The sequence below is a fragment of the Myxine glutinosa genome, chromosome 6, assembly GCF_964187855.1.
Source record: "Myxine glutinosa chromosome 6, kmMyxGlut1.1, whole genome shotgun sequence".
Classification (NCBI taxonomy): Eukaryota; Metazoa; Chordata; class Myxini; order Myxiniformes; family Myxinidae; genus Myxine; species Myxine glutinosa.
In genome coordinates this window covers 179,279,231-179,297,152 of record NC_136266.1, presented here as the reverse complement: position 1 = coordinate 179,297,152, position 17,922 = coordinate 179,279,231, and the positions used below count along the sequence as shown (strand labels likewise).

The 17,922-nt window shown below is 42.3% G+C and overlaps 1 protein-coding gene across 6 annotated transcripts in view; it reads right to left on the bottom strand.

The window, feature by feature from the left end:
- The window catches only part of LRP1 (LDL receptor related protein 1), a 524,929-nt gene that overhangs the window by 54,261 nt on the left and 452,746 nt on the right, over window positions 1-17,922 (bottom strand). For all 6 annotated transcript variants that reach the window (XM_078780908.1, XM_078780909.1, XM_078780910.1 and 3 more), the window contains exons 71-72: window positions 17,563-17,685; window positions 11,387-11,509 (exon numbers count right to left, since the gene is read on the bottom strand). In XM_078780908.1, the coding sequence (XP_078637034.1) occupies window positions 11,387-11,509; window positions 17,563-17,685 (246 nt within the window). The remainder of the gene's footprint in view (window positions 1-11,386; window positions 11,510-17,562; window positions 17,686-17,922) is intronic.

Genomic DNA, 17,922 nt, shown 5'->3' with positions numbered 1-17,922 from the left:
AATCAAAAAATTACACCAAGTACAGCCTTTGGAAGTCAACAGAACAATCAAGAAATTACACCAAGCACAGCCTTTGGAAGTCAACAGAACAATCAAGAAATTACACCAAGTACAGTCTTTGGAAGTCAACAGAACAATCAAAAAATTACAGAAAGTACCGTCTTTGGAAGTCAACAAACAATCAAGAAATTACACCAAGTACCGTGTTTGGAAGTCCACAGAACAATCAAGAAATTAAACCAAGCACAGCCTTTGGAAGTCAACAGAACAATCAAAAAATTACACCAAGTACAGCCTTTGGAAGTCAACAGAACAATCAGGAAATTACACCAAGTACAGTCTTTGGAAGTCAACAGAAAAATCAAGAAATTACAGAAAGTACCATCTTTGGAAGTCAACAGAACAATCAGGAAATTACACCAAGTACAGTCTTTGGAAGTCAACAGAACAATCAAGAAATGAAAGAAAGTACCGTCTTTGGAAGTCGGCAGAACAATCAAGAAATTACATCAAGTACCGTCTTTGGAAGTCGGCAGAACAATCAAGAAATTACATCAAGTACCATCTTTGGAAGTCAACAGAACAATCAAGAAATTACACCAAGTACCGTCTTTGGAAGTCGACAGAACAATCAAGAAATTACAGAAAGTACCGTCTTTGGAAGTCGGCAGAACAAGCAAGAAATTACACCAAGTACCGTCTTTTGAAGTCGACAGAACAATCAAGAAATTACACCAAGTACCATCATTGGAAGTCAACAGAACAATCAAGAAATTACACAAAGTACCGTCTTTGGAAGTCGACAGAACAGTCAAGAAATTACACCAAGTACAGTCTTTGGAATTCAACAGAACAATCAAGAAATGACACCAAGTACCATCTTTGGAAGTCAACAGAACAATCAAGAAATTACACCAAGTACATTCTTTGGAAGTCAACAGAACAATGAAGAAATTACACCAAGTACAGCCTTTGAGTGTCAACAGAACAATCAAGAAATTACACCAAGTACATACAGTCTTTGGAAGTCAACAGAAAAATCAAGAAATTACAGAAAGTACCATCTTTGGAAGTCAACAGAACAATCAGGAAATTACACCAAGTACAGTCTTTGGAAGTCAACAGAACAATCAAGAAATGAAAGAAAGTACCGTCTTTGGAAGTCGGCAGAACAATCAAGAAATTACACCAAGTACCGTCTTTCGAAGTCGGCAGAACAATCAAGAAATTACACCAAGTACCATCTTTGGAAGTCAACAGAACAATCAAGAAATTACACCAAGTACCGTCTTTGGAAGTCGACAGAACAATCAAGAAATTACACCAAGTACCGTCTTTGGAAGTCGACAGAACAATCAAGAAATTACACCAAGTACCATCTTTGGAAGTCAACAGAACAATCAAGAAATTACACAAAGTACCGTCTTTGGAAGTCGACAGAACAGTCAAGAAATTACACCAAGTACAGTCTTTGGAATTCAACAGAACAATCAAGAAATGACACCAAGTACCGTCTTTGGAAGTCAACAGAACAATCAAGAAATTACACCAAGTACATTCTTTGGAAGTCAACAGAACAATGAAGAAATTACACCAAGTACAGCCTTTGAGTGTCAACAGAACAATCAAGAAATTACACCAAGTACCGTCTTTGGAAGTCAACAGAACAATCAAGAAATTACACAAAGTACCATCTTTGGAAGTCGACAGAACAATCAAGAAATTACACCAAGTACAGTTTTTGGAAATCAACAAAACAATCAAGAAATTACACCAAGTACAGTCTTTGGAAGTCAACAGAAAAATCAAGAAATTACAGAAAGTACCGTCTTTGGAAGTCAACGAACAATCAAGAAATTACAGAAAGTAATTCTTAGCAGGTTTGGTTTTGTTGTGTTTGTGTCCTTCCCCCTCTCTCCCCATCTTGTCTACCGCTCCTGATGTTATATGTTTTATGTGTTGGTTTGTCTTTCTGTGTGATTAATGTTCGCTCTTTCACGAGCCTCGATCTTGTATACAAAAAAAAAAAAAAAAAAAGTACCGCCTTTGGAAGTCAACAGAACAATCAAGAAATTACAGAAAGTACCGTCTTTGGAAGTCGGCAGAACATTCAAGAATTTACACCAAATACCGTCTTTGGAAGTCGACAGAACAATCAAGAAATTAAAGAAAGTACCGTCTTTGGAAGTCGGCAGAACAATCAAGAAATTAAAGAAAGTACCGTCTTTGGAAGTAGGCAGAACAATCAAGAAATTACATCAAGTACCGTCTTTGGAAGTCGACAGAACATTCAATAAATTACACCAAGTGCAGTCTTTGGAAGTCGACAGAACATTCAATAAATTACACCAAGTGCAGTCTTTGGAAGTCGACAGAACAATCAATAAATTACACCAAGTACCGTCTTTGGAAGTCGACAGAACATTCAATAAATTACACCAAGTGCAGTCTTTGGAAGTTGACAGAACAATCAAGAAAGTCACAAAAAAATCAGAACCTAATAGGTCGATTTGGTTTTTAAAAAATCACCTAATTGCCGATTTAGCTCACTGCTATAAATACTGAAAATATCAAAACCAAAATAATCAAACAGCAGATGTAACATTAATGAGCAGAAATACAAGTGGAGAGTGCATTCGACGGAGCATGGTCCCAATTAGTCGAGGTTCTTGATTTTGGGGTCAGCCAAGGTCACATCTTTCCCTTCCCCATGGATGTCATAAGTATGACCAAATTGTTTCTTCATGTAATAATGACAATACGAAACCATTATGGCAATACCATCCTATTTCGGAATCAGCGTAACCAAAACCAGCCAAGTTTGGTTATCCCTGCCTGGAGTTCTGATTTTAGTGTGGCTGCTATGAAAGATTGCGCTGAGGCACGGGAAGCAGAGCCATGTCGAACTGTTGGTGCACTTGGGCCACACGAGAACTTATTACAGTCACTCCATCAGGTTACAACCAAATTGGGCCGTGATCTGTTGGATACCCCTGTATGTGACGTGATCTGTTGGATATCGCTGGACTAGAGGGATATCATATCAACCGAAGTGCCAAAGCATTTCTGAGAGTTTGTATTATCTGCTGAAGTTGATATTGTCCAATGGTGAAGATAAAGCTACACACGCTGGTGACTCTCAAATTCGCCTGAAAACTCTCACCGCAGGACAAGATATCCCGTCACTTGATAATGGCTCTAATCGGTCAATTAGAGTTGACTAGGCGCTGTATTACAGTCTATTATTTTGCAGGAGGGGAAAAACACACCAAAGCATATAGCCACAGAGCTCTTAGCTCACCATATGTCAATATTTGGATTACCTTCATGTCAGTGGTGATAGTATTGGCCATAATATGATTCTACATCTATAACCTTTATACAGATGCAACATTTTCTAGAAAACGGTATTATTTAAAAAATTGTATTCGTGGTCGAGGCTCATGGAGGAGCGACAGTAGAAAGGAATGGAACAAAAGGGAAAGGGGGAAACACTAACAACAGAGTAGAAGTGAGAGTGAGATGAAGGGGAGAGGGAGAAGGCCTTGGGGTGAACAAGCTGCACATAAGCAGAATGAAACACAGCAAGAAGTGGGAGGGGAAAACGGGGATGAAGCAGGAAAGGATCAAACCAACCGACAACTCAGAAATGAAAAGAGGTGAGGGAGAGAGAGGGACGGATCGCAATAACCTGGAAAAGGGGTGCGCTTGGGAATGGGGTAATTTGGGGAAAAAGAGATCATATGGTGTTAATCCCGTACAAGAGAGGAGGTTTGTTCAGTTTGCTGCGGACAACCTTGATATGATAAAAAAGACTATTCCTGGAAAGAGGCCATTTCATGTTATCCAGATATTTCAGCAAGAACCAGGGAAGGAAAGGCTAGAGTAGGCCAAGACAGTGTCCATTCTGTCCATTATTGGTTATCTGCCAATGTTCCCAGCATCTGCACATAAGATGGACACAGTGATGACTGTGCTATTCCGATGCAACAGCATTGCCAAGAAAAACTCCGTAAATCAAGTACATATAGTTACAGTTGACCAGGCCCTGTATTAGAGTGAAATAACTTGTATCGCCCTGTCCTGACACACTTTCTGATATAATCGTGAAATTGGGCAGTTTTCATATTACTATGAAATATCTAGGGGTCATAGGTCAACATCTCACAGACTCTGGGCCTGACTGATGTTTGGATCGAATCTGATGCATTTAGCAAATCTTCTGCAGGGAAGATGATGAAGGGAAAGTTTTGGAACAGGGCAGTTTGTGGACACAAGCTGATGTATGAAGCATTCTAACAATTGCTTTCAGAGAAATTCCACATCTGGCAGCAAAGCAAGAGGCATCCAGGCATAATGAGATTGCAAAATACACAACTGTACTTGCAGAAGCGCTCTGACAGAGCAAAACAGGAGCATGATATAAAGAATGCGCATGACAAACTATTGACCCACATGAATGGTTTCACATCTCATTTCAGTGACTTCCTCCAGATTCATGCTGACAACTCCACATTTATGTTTTGGAAACAATACATTGACTTTCTGGAGACGTTCCTGTTCTTTATCAGAGCTGAGAGACAGGGAGATCAGAAGTTAGTCTTGGCTGCATTCCAGGAGACAATTCCCCTACTGGTTTTGTGTGATCATACCAAATACATCCATTGGGGATGTTTACCTCATTGGCATGATGAAGCTGAACGATACTGCACCAGAGGTATACCAGGAGTTCAAGGCCGGACATTTTGCAGTCAAGGAAACAGAAGGATCATTCAACCAATTATCACTGGTCAACAAAATTTTAAACGTTTTATGGTTCTAGTATATTTTGAGGTGATTCTAACCATCATGAACCTGTAGATTTCGATTATGATATCCAATTTTCACTAGCACATCCAGTTTTTGAGAACCAGTGTACCATAGGAATATCAGCCACAGCCGAAATTCGTCTTGTACTCACTAATCAGGACTTTGTAACGAGACTATCTGAGCTGGAAAGCGTTGTTGGGGATAGCTTTGTGGCTCTTGCTAACAATTACGTTGGAAATTTTCGAGCACCAAATTATGAAGAGCTTGTGGACAAGATGTTTAGGAGTTACCAGGCGCTCGGTGCTCGAATGTCACTCAAGATACATTTCTTCCGTTCTCATCTGGACTTCTTTCCACAAAATCTTGGCGATGTCAGTGATGAACATGGAGAAAGGTTTCACCAGGAAATTGTCATCATGGAGACTCGATATCAAGGCCGATTCAATCCAAACATGATGGGCGACTACTGTTGGACTTTACAGCGTGAAAGTGATTGTTCCTACAAACGCAAAAGTAAAGTTCAGAAGCACTTTGAATGTGATGTAAATAAAAACTTAAAGTTCATATTATTATTTGTGATATTTTATGAAGTTCATATTATTTTAGGAGATTTACATTTTTTTTATGTGATGTAAATAAAAACTTAAAGTTCATATTATTTTTTGTGATATTTTATAAAGTTCATATTATGTTTGGAGATTTACATTTTTTTATGTGATGTCAATAAAAACTTTAAGTTCATATTATTTTTTGTGACAATAAATAGACTTATTGAGCCTTAATCAAGAAATTCGCATGCTCTAAAGATTTTTTCCACACTTATGATGTACTACGTCAAGGTTACGTGATAGCGAAATTTTAAGGTCAGATTCGGATTCGTGGCACCAAATTAGTTAGAAACAGTTGAAAATAAGTCAGAACCAATTTTGGCTGTTGACCAGTGTTATCAACACACATGGCCGAAGAACACATAACGAATATGTGCAAGTCGGCCGGTGGTTTGGTGGGTATTACGCGAAGGAAACCCGCACCGGACAATTAGATGCTACCATGCTGTGATTGAGCACAACTTATACAGCAACTGTGAGCATTGGTCAGTGACTCATCAACTAAGAAATCACAGAAACAAAAGGAAAAGTCTCACTTGAGAACGAAGAGAGATGAAAACAATGTTTAAAAAAAAAACATGAACAAACTTCATAATATACTTGAGCATGATCAAGATGGCCTTATCTGCATCTCAACAAATCATGTGGTCCCATGAGACAGCTCAACAACTATTATCTGCACAACCCAGGAGCACCTAGTTGCTGCTAGAATCCATTGAGGCTCATCTGAGGGGGAATGCTTCGATTAGTCCACTTGACAAAATTCGACAGAATAAGGTGAAGTCATTTTCGACATGATATAGCGCTCAGACGTCAAACCAACCAAACCAGCTCAGCACATTCGAATGTGGCCGTAATCTCTTCCGATGATTACTGAGTGTAGCCCAAAGCAGTGGAGAAGTGCATTTACCAAATCTACTTACACAAGAGCTGTCTGCAGGCTCCACCGTCTCTATTAACCATGGATGATAAACTTCGAACTATGAACAAGGAGCATTGCTTCACGTACTTGTGGATTATCATGTGAAAACAAACTCCCTACAACAACTGAAACAATGATCTCCTACAACTGAACTTTAAGATCTCCTCCAACAACAATGTATCATTATTGATGGTATGGCTCTAATGCAAGCCATCGCCAAACCTAACAAGGCCACTACATTCAGGGATTTGGCAGATGTTTTCAGGAAGAAAAAAAAAGAAATGACCCGGAGATCTTAAAGGGAAGCTGCACACGCATCGACACTGTTTTCGATACTTATAATGAAAAGTCAGTGAAATCAGCCAAGCAAACGAAACAGAAATGATCGATTCAAGCAAATCCAACGAACAATCAATCGGAGGGAAATCCTTCTACCATCTAAATTGTCCAACTTCATTGGGAAGACGGAGAACAAGGAGAATTTGCTGCAGTTCCCGACCACGGAATTGCTTAGAAAAGCAGAGAACCTCACACAGAATCACATGGTTGTGCTGCAGGAAGGTCCAATAACTACATGGAAGTTTTTTGCATCCCCTGGTCAACCAACACAGCTCAACATGAGCTCATTTCATTGGAGATCATCACATGTGGAAGCTGATACCAGAATGATTTTACATGTCTTAGAAGCATCAAAGAGCGAGTGTCATGGAATCATTGGTACACAGCAAAGATAATGATGTACTCGTTTTGTTGATACATCATAAACATCGACTTTCCGCCGATGTATGCAATGACTGCAGACACATTGAAAGCCATCGCTTCATGAGATCCGCGAATCTCTCCAACCAGATATAGTAGCAGATTGTGATACAACCAGTCAATTCAGTGGCCATGTTAAGAAATCTACCTGGAAGGCTTTCATTGCGCAACCATAATTACTACGACCTGAGAATGAAACAGGCAAATTCGATTTGGAAAGAGATGAGAAATTTGTCATTAAGTTTTACTACCCATTACGAAGTGCTACAAATATCAATTCTCTTCGGAAGCTTGTTCATGAATGTTCATGAAGCATGGACTTGTTCCATGGAGTCCTGGACTTGGGAAAACTTCCATCAACACAAGATGAGCCGACACAAGTGCATTGTATGATGTCCTTCACACATAGCATTACCTGATATACCATTAGCGGAATATTATGGAAGGAAGTCCAACCAGCAGAATATGCCCCCCATTACAATGAAACACAAGCCGATGGCCGTAAGCCTTTTATGCCCTGAGTTGTTGAACTGGAAGTGTACCAGCAGCAAATGCTCTTGGTCCTGATGTGATTGTGTCAGGAATAACTTGGGATGCTCTTTAGGATGCATATGTGTGATCTCGTGCCTCAACCGGAGCAATCTACACATTCCAGCAGATGAGACTGATTCAGATGTTGAGTCGGACTAGAACATGAGAGGACAATTAACCAAAGGCCATTATGTAACTGTAAGTCAAGTGACACTTAAAATAAATGTTATTATTTGTTAATTTTCTCAGTGGATTAAAAAATAGAAAATGCCGATGCCATTAATAAACTGACAATCCTTAATATTGTTTCATTCTTGGAAGTGGGATAACATTTTATGTGATATCTCAGACACAATGAGATACCGCATCTGCAGAGGGGAGGGGGTAAACAAGGGTAGAAAAGATCATGGTTTTGGATTAGGGGTGAATTGGGTAATGAATAGCTGTCTTGAAGACCTGGAGGGAAGAATGAAATTGAAGAGAATGTGGAAGTTGGTTACGCAGGTGGGAAAAAGAGGAACAAGCGGGTAGAGGTGATCAGTGATCTCGGATTTAGGGAGTTTCACCAAAAGGGGGTTGATGGTGGTGGACCACGTATGTTCTGCAGAAATCTGAGGGGGACAAAGAACAGGAAGAGCAGAGTGCAAGACCAGAAAGGAGGCTGCAGACAGATAGACCACCGACATATCTGTGATGGCGATGTGATAGGTTCTATGGTGGTGTATAATGGTTGGCACGCATTTTGATAAACTGGTCAAGCAGATGTAGTATATGAATGATCTTTTTAAGGCCATTTTTCCCCACTAGAGCAGGGGTTAGCCTTGTGGGCCCCATGACAATCATGGTTCCCTGTTTGAGGCAATGTTTTTATGGCTGGATGCCCTTCCTGACGCCAACCCTTGGCCCCCTCTTATGATGCGCAGGGATACGGTGTACCTATTCTAAATGGGGGTACACACCGTGATCATTCATCCCAGCAAGCTGGTGCTCAATTTGCCGACCTCGGAAGGATGACAGGCTGAGTCAATCCCCCTGGCGTTAATTCAGCGATCGACCGGGATTTGAACTCAGGATCCTAGGATCCCAAGCCGGCACCCTAACCGCTAAGCCAACAGCAGGCTTTGTCGTGATTTGTAATAACATTATGGTATTGTTCCGTGCAACATTGATAATAATAATAATAATAATAATCATCATCATCATCATCATCATCATCGTTTTATGGCCATTACCATGCTTGCATGCATAAGCCGTGATTCACCTAATGGCTACTTCACCAAAAGGCATCGTTGAGGCATGTTTTTTATGGCCTGATGCCCTTGCTGACTGACGCCACCACAAAATCAGCTGTGGACTTAGCCTTTGTCTAGATAGAGAGACATACCCTGCAGGCAGCAGGGGGATTAGCAGGGGGATTTACAATCAGAGTTTCCTTCTCCTAGGTAGACTGCCTACCAAGGTTGAAGAGCTCCACCTACCCTGGCTGGATTGGTGACTGTCACAGCAAGTCCTCACAATGGAGGGCCATGCACAGTACAACTCTAGGGTACCAACTGAATCTGAGATCCTCCAGACATTTAGCCAGTGCTCTTAGGAGCACTGGTACCAGCAACGAGTGGTAAACCACATCGCACCCTACTACAGCACTAGATGCGTACACCTACCCTGTGGAAAAAAAACAAAACACAAGCAACGAAGTAATAACAAAATTCAACTTTGAACAGATTCGGACCAGTAGCTATGCAGAACTCCAGCCGTGCTATAATCAAATAATTTTGTCTAACACTCATAATTTGGGGTGTTATTTGTTCATGTTATTAAAAAAAATTAAAATGTTATGTCTGTGTAAAAAATAATTGTCCTTTGATTTCAAATAATGCATGACTAGCCGAAACCCGTGGAACATCCACGGAAGGGAGGATGTGGTGTATGGATAGAGTGTACCATTATGGATGGCATCGGGGATTTGCTTGTCCGAGTAAGAGTTAGGAAGAAAGATGAGAATGAAGAGTGCGCATATGAACGACGATCGCCGACACCGGCGCAAATGCATGCTCTGGATTGTCCAATCAGCGGTCGGCTTGCTTCGCCTTCGCCCAGAAGACGCCAATACGATGGCATCATAAGATGGCGTCGTATCGGCAGTTAATCGGATGCTTTTGGGCCCCAACGTCGGCTAATTCAGATTTTTCGAGTATGGCTGTATGTGATAAACAAAGAGTGTGGTTCGTAGATTGTAAATCCATTAGTGCCGTGGGCCTCGGGTCACTGGGTGCGGCGTAAAAGGGATAACAAAGTCGAGTCCTTACGCTATTATTATATAGACTAGCCGAAACCCATGGAACATCCACGGAAGGGAGGATGTGGTGTATGGATAGAGTGTACCATTATGGATGGCATAGGGGATTTGCTTGTCCGAGTAAGAGTTAGGAAGAAAGATGAGAATGAAGAGTGCATATATGAACAATGATAGCCGACACCGGCACAAATGCATGCTCTGGATTGTCCACTCAGTGAACGGCTTGCTTTCGCCTTCGCCTGTCCAATCAGCAGTCGGCTTGCTTCGCCTTCGCCCAGCAGACGCCAATACGATGGCGTCGTAAGATGGCGTCGTATCGGCAGTTAATCGGATGCCTTTGGGCCCCAACGTCGGCTAATTCAGATTTTTCGAGTATGGCTGTACGTGATAAACAAAGAGTGCGGTTCGTAGATCGTAAATCCATTAGTGCCGTGGGCATCGGGTCACTGGGTGCGGCGTAAAAGGGATAACAAAGTCGAGTCCTTATGCTATTATTATATAGACTAGCCGAAACCCGTGGAACATCCACGGAAGGGAGGATGTGGTGTATGGATAGAGTGTACCATTATGGATGGCATAGGGGAGTGGAGTACTCATGGGATCTTCTTCTTCCGTTAAGCTCCAATTTTTTCTCTTTAAGTTAAGTCCAATCAGTCCTCTCTGCTCGAAGTGCTCAGGCCATGCCTTCCCGCTCTCATACTTTTATTGCCGTTCGGTGTAGAAAGGGATTGACATATCGTTCGTCTGTTTCAGCTCGTTATCTTTAAGCTTCCTTACGTCTCGCCACCTGCTACACTTCTCTGAGTTACGAGGATTTATGCAACGCACCCCGAGTATCGCAACGTCACTCCATTTAACTTTATTAAAATGACGATAAAGACGTTTCCTTATATATCCTAATTTAAAATGTTCAAGGGAATAAAAAGACCATTTGGTTCACACCACCCATGTTCACACCACTCAACTGTCCAATCAGCGGACGGCTCGCTTCGCCTTCGCCCAGCAGACGCCAATATGATGGCGTCGTAAGATGGCGTCGTATCGGCAGTTAATCGGATGCTTTTGGGCCCCATCGTCGGCTAATTCAGATTTTTCGAGTATGGCTGTACGTGATAAACAAAGAGCGCGGTTCGTAGATCGTAAATCCATGAGTGCCGTGGGCATCGGGTCACTGGGTGCGGCGTAAAAGGGATAACAAAGTCGAGTCCTTACGCTATTATTATATAGATAGTTTTTATCACCCTACTAATGTACCCCAATCTTACAGCCGGTGAGGAAATGTGCGTAAATGCTCCAAAACAGCATTATAACAGGTAAGTCTGGTTGATTGTCTGGTTATATATTTTGTTTGTCTGGTTGATTTGTTTGTGAAATAAATGTCAGCTCTTTCACGAGCCTCGATTCAGTATACAAAAAAAAGAAGAAAAAAAAAAGTCGACACAGAGATTGAAGACCCACCGCAGTGCTCCTCGTCAGAGCCATCAGCACAATTTTCCACGTGGTCGCACACCCGTCCTCTCCAAAGGCATGCGCGGTTATTACGACACCTGAACTTCCGGGTCGGAGGACATTGGAATTGACCTGTGGTTGGCACGGGGCATAATCAAACATTTAAACGGTGTCCATCACTGCAACATACTTACACTCATTCACTATGTGGAGAGAAAGGAACCAGTGTTTAAAGCCTCTTAAACCAAACTGGGCCACACAAATTGGCTACAATAATAATAATAATAATAATAATAATAATAATTGTACTATCACTGACATTATTTCAGTATATTATGTATGCTTGTGATAGTACTTTAGCATATACAGTGCCCTCCATAAGTATTGGAACAGTGAAGTCAAATTCGTTATTATTGCTATTATACTCAAGAAATTAGGATTTTTGATCAGAAGATGAATATGAGGCAAGAGTACGGAAGGTCGGCTTTTATTTCTTGGTATTTATATGTATAATATATGTTTTACCATTGTAGAACAATAATACTTTTTATGTTCAGTTCCCCAATTTTAGATAAGCATAAGTATCAATTATAACCACAGCACAAAAATCGGGCATAACAAATACAACAATTTGGAATATTTTGAAAAAGAAAGAAAACACGGGTGAAAAACCCTAAAACAGCTGTCAGTGATGTCACCAACAACCTCCAGAATGCAGAGGTGAAAGTATCACAATCTACCGTTCACAGAAGACTTCGACAGTAGCATTACAAAGGCTACACCACAACATGCAAACCACGCAGCAGCACCAAAAATAGAAAGGCCAGATTTGAATTTGCCCAGGAGTACAGAGGTGAGCCAGTGGAGTTTTGGAACAAAGTTTTATGGACAAATGAGACCAAAGTGATGGAAAGGCGAAAGTGTGGAGAAAGGAAGGAACTGCATATGATCCAAAGCATACTACCTCATCTGTGCTAAGTAACTAATGATGGCAGCAGTAGAATGAATTCTGAAGTGGAGAGAAACATTTTGTCTTCCTATGTACAAGAAAATTCCTCCAAGCTCATTGTGCTGCACTTCATCATGCAGCAAGACAATGACCCAAAACACACTACCAATGCAACCAAGGAGATAATTAGGGGAGAAGAGTGGAAGGTTTCAGACTGGAAAAGTCAATGTCTTGATTTAAATCCAATGGAACATGAATTTTACTTCCCGAAGGAGACTAAAGTCAGAAACCCCCAAAACAAACAACAACTGAAAATGGCTGCAGTAAACACTTGGCAAAGCATCTCAAAGGAAGATACCAAGAGTTGGAACAGACTGGAAAAGTCAATGTCTTGACTTAAATCCAATGGAACATGAATTTTACTTCCCGAAGGAGACTAAAGTCAAAAACCCCCAAAACAAACAACAACTGAAAATGGCTGCAGTAAACACTTGGCAAAGCATCTCAAAGGAAGATACCAAGAGTTTGATGATGGCGATGGGTCACAGGCTCGATGCAGTTATTGTATGCAAGGGGTATGTAACCAAATACTAACTTGATACTACTTTCATTTACTTCAAGTTAATATATTCCAACACTTATGCTTATCTGATACATATGGGACTGAACATAAAAGGTATTATTGTTCAGCAATGGTAAAACATATACAGTCACGTGAAAAAATAAGTACACCCCATGTAAAGTTTTGACTTTTTCATCATATTTCAACATACAGCTATTTGATCTTCATTTCAACAATATTGATAGATAAAGGTGATATAACATAACAAATATCATGAAACATTTACATTTTGTTGTCTATTGTATAATTTAAATAAACATAAATGCAAATTTCGCATGTGGAAAAAGTAAGTACACCCTTGGCTCTAATAGATGGTATTGCCCGCTTTGGTAAGAAACAACCTCAAGAAGGCGTTTCTTATAACTGCCTACCAGTCTCTGACATCGACTGGGAGAAACTTTTGCCCACTCCATGCATAATTCTTTCAGCTGTGCGGTGTTTGAGGGGTTTCTTGCATGCACAGCTCGTTTCAAATCTCCCCCATAACATCTCGATGGAATTTAGATCCGGGCTTTGACTTGGCCATTCCAGAACCCTCCATTTCTTTCTTTTCAGCCATTCCTTGGTGGATTTACTGGTATGTTTAGGGTCATTGTCATGTTGCAAGGTCCACCTTCGGTTGAGCTTCAACTTCCCGACAGATGGCCTCACATTATCCTCAAGCACCCTCTGGTACAATGAAGAATTCATAGTGGATTCTATGATGGTGAGCTGCCGAGGCCCTGATGCAGCAAAGCTGCCCCAAACCATAATATTTCCCCCACCATGCTTTACAGTTGGTATCAGGTTCTTGTGGTCAAATGCTTTCTTTGGTTTTTGCCAAACATGTCTTCTGGTACTGTGGTCAAATAGCTCTACCTTTGACTCATCTGTCCATAGCACATTGTTCCAGAAGTGCTGGTCTTTGCTTAGGTGTTCATTGGTAAACTTTAGTCTTGCCCTGATGTTCTTTCTGGACAGCAAAGGTTTCCTCCTGGCACACCTCCCATGTAGATCAAATTTGTGCAGCCTCTTTCTAATGATAGACTCGTGCACTTTGACATCAACAGTGGCAAGAGCTACCTGTCGGTCCCGTGATGACATTCTGGGGTTCTTAGAGACTTCTTTCAGCATCTTGCGGTCTGCTCTCGGGCTGAACTTGCTGGGGCGGCCTGGCCTGAACAAGTTGCCAGTTGTTTGGAATCTTCTCCACTTGTCGATGATCTTCCAGACAGTCGAATGATTGATTTCAAATTGTTTGGAGATCTTTTTAAATCCCTTCCCAGACTCGTAGGCATCTATAACCTTCTTTCTGAAGGCCTCAGAGAGCTCTTTTGATCTAGGCATGGTGAAGCCGCACACTTCAACAACAAAGAGCAAACCAAACTCAATGTTTGAGGTTTAAATAAGACAGGATCCTCCAAGATCCTCTCTAACGATGTTCTAATCATCTGCACCTGAACTGGTGCACCTGATTCTAATTTTAGGTATTTGAAGTAGTGATAAATGTAGGGGTGTACTTACTTTTTCCACATGCAAAATTTGCATTTATGTTTATTTAAGTTATACAATGGACTACAAAATGTAAATATTTCATGATATTTGTTGTATTATATCACCTGTGAAAACCACATTTCAAATCTGGCCTCCAAAGCCAGTCGCCGACTGGGCATCCTCCGTCGTGCAAAGTCCTTCCTTGGCACACCTGAGCTCCTCACCACATACAAGGCTTTCATCCGCAGCTCAATGGAATACTGCTCTCCCCTCTGGGCTGGTGCTCTAGCCTCACACCTAGCTCGTCTTCACGCTGTTGACACCAAAGCGTTCAGAATCATTGGAATCTCCCGTGATGAAGCTAACTCCAAGGGCCTTTCACTCACTCACCGCAGGCAGGTTGGTGGTCTTTCCGTCTTCTACCGACTCCTCTCTGGCCTTGCCCCCCCCCCCCCAGCTCTCTCTGGGCTCTGTCCCCCAAATATTCCTACAGGTCGCACAAGATCTGCCTGCAACCCTCTTATGGTTAAACTGCCAAAATCAAGACTCTCTACTCACCTTCACTCCTTCAATCCTCTTTTCTCCAGCCTCTGGAACAAACTCCCTCACTCTCTTCAAAACCACTCCACCCTCCAGGTCTTTAAAACAGCTGTTCACCACCATCTCTTATCTTCCACCATCCAAAACCTTGATCTTTTCTACCCCTGCTAATTTCACCCCAAATCCCCTTTTTTGAAATACAAACTTATGTCCTGGAAGTCCTTGGGTTTTCTACTTCTCCCACTTGCCCCCCCCCCCCTTCCCACGCCTCCTCCCCCCAAGCCCTCTCCCTCCCACACATCTCTCTGCTCTCAAATGTTGTGTTTGTGTGCTTCCCCTTCTCTCCCCATCTTGTCTTCCGCTCCCTCTTTTTATATATTTTGTTTGTCTGGTTGATTTGTTTGTGAAATAAATGTTAGCTCTTTCACGAGCCTCGATTCAGTATACAAAAAAAAACAAATAAAACATTTATCTATCAATATTGTTGAAATGAAGATCAAATAGCTGTATGTTGAAATATGTTGAAAAAGTCAAAACTTTACATGGGGTGTACATACTCTCTATATATATATATATATATATATATATATATATATATATATATATATATATATATATATATATATATATATATATATATATATATATATATATATATATGCATAATGCAGTGACCAGGAATGCTGTAAGAAAAGGTAGTGAAGTCAAGTGACATTCAATGAACTACAGTGGAATTAAACGTGGAAGTCGTGACTGGGAGAGGTGAAATGTGAAGGAGGCAGGGGAGTGTGGGGGAGGGGAGAAGGGGAGGAGGGATGAAATGTGGAGGGGCGAAATGGGGAGGAGTGAAACTTGGGGTGAAACATGGTGGGGTGATATGTGGTGGGGTGCAATGTGGAGGGGTGATATGTGGAGGGGTGATATGTGGAGGGGTGATATGTGGAGGGGTGATATGTGGAGGGGTGATATGTGGAGGGGTGCAATGTGGAGGAGTGCAATGTGGAGGGGTGAAATGTGGAGGGGTGATATGTGGAGGTCGGAAATGCAGATGGGTGACATGTGGAGGGGTGAAATGCGGAGGAGTGAAATGCGGAGGGGTAAAATGTGGAGGAGTGAAATGCAGAGGGGTGAAATGCAGAGGGATGAAATGCGGAGGGGTGAAATGTGGAGGGGTGAAATGCGGAGGGGTGAAATGTGGAGGGGTGAAATGTGGAGGGTTGAAATGGGGAGGGGTGAAATGTGGAGGGGTGAAATGCAGAGGGGTGAAATGCGGAGGGGTGAAATGTGAAGGTGTGAAATGTGGAAGGGTTAAATGTGGAGGGGTGAAATGTGGATTGGTGAAATGTGGATGGGTGAAATGTGGAGGGGTGAAATGTGGAGGAGTGAAATTTGGGGTGAAACATGGTGGGGTGATATGTGGTGGGGTGCAATGTGGAGGGGTGATATGTGGATGGGTGATATGTGGAGGGGTGATATGTGGAGGGGTGCAATGTGGAGGAGTGCAATGTGGAGGGGTGAAATGTGGTGGGGTGAATTGTGGTGGGGTGCAATGTGGAGAGGTGAAATGTGGAGGGGTGATATGTGGAGGTGGGAAATGCAGATGGGTGACATGTGGAGGGGTGAAATGCGGAGGAGTGAAATGCGGAGGGGTAAAATGTGGAGGAGTGAAATGCAGAGGGGTGAAATGCAGAGGGACCAAATGCGGAGGGGTGAATTGTGGAGGGGTGAAATGCAGAGGGGTGAAATGTGGAGGGGTGAAATGTGGAGGGGTGAAACGCGGAGGGGTGAAATGCGGAGGGGTGAAATGCGGAGGGGTGAAATGCGGAGGGGTGAAATGCGAAGGCGTGAAATGTGGAAGGGTTAAATGTGGAGGGGTGAAATGTGGATGGGTGAAATGTGGATGGGTGAAATGTGGATGGGTGAAATGTGGAGGGGTGAAATGTGGAGGAGTGAAATGTGGATGGGTGAAATGTGGAGGGGTGAAATGTGGAGGGGTGAAATGTGGAGGGGTGAAATGTGGAGGGGTGAAATGTGGAGGGGTGAAATGCAGAGGGGTGAAATGTGGAGGGGTGAAATGTGGAGGGGTGAAATGTGGATGGGTGAAATGTGGATGGGTGAAATGTGGATGGGTGAAATGTGGAGGGGTGAAATGTGGAGGAGTGAAATGTGGAGGGGTGAAATGTGGAGGGGTGACATGTGGAGGGGTGAAATGTGGAGGGGTGAAATGCGGAGGGGTGAAATGCGGAGCGGTGAAATGCGAAGGCGTGAAATGTGGAAGGGTTAAATGTGGATGGGTGAAATGTGGAGGGGTAAAATGTGGAGGGGTGAAATGTGGAGGGGTGAAATGTGGTGGGGTGCAATGTGGAAGGGTTAAATGTGGATGGGTGAAATGCGGGGGGGGTGAAATGTGGATGGGTGAAATGTGGATGGGTGAAATGTGGAAGGGTTAAATGTGGTGGGGTGCAATGTGGAGGGCTGAAATGGGGAGCGATTAAATCGTTTAGGGAGGTGAAATGCAATGATGATAACCAAGTTGAAGCTGTGCAAAATTAAGAAAGGTAGTGGTCAGGGCAACAGCAGCAGGTGTGTATATGTACTCACTACACATGGCAGGATTTTCATCTGAGTTATCCCCACAATCATCTTCACCATCACACTTCCAGGAGAGTGGCTTGCACAAGGTATTGTTGCACTGGAACTCGTTGTGAGGACATGTTCGTACCACTGGTGGAAAATAGTACACATGGGTTGCACTGTGACATTTTGGTATGTAGCAGGGATCCAATATAGTCCATCATCTAATATACAGAGGGAATAGTCTGGATTTTTGACTCCTGACCAATGAACTGTCAGATTGGTGCTTTGCAGCCAGGAAATTGCACAATAAACTGTGTACCGTTCTTTAAATGGAGGTTAAGCTGGGTGTCCTATCTGCTGACATTAGTTTGAGGACATTAAATA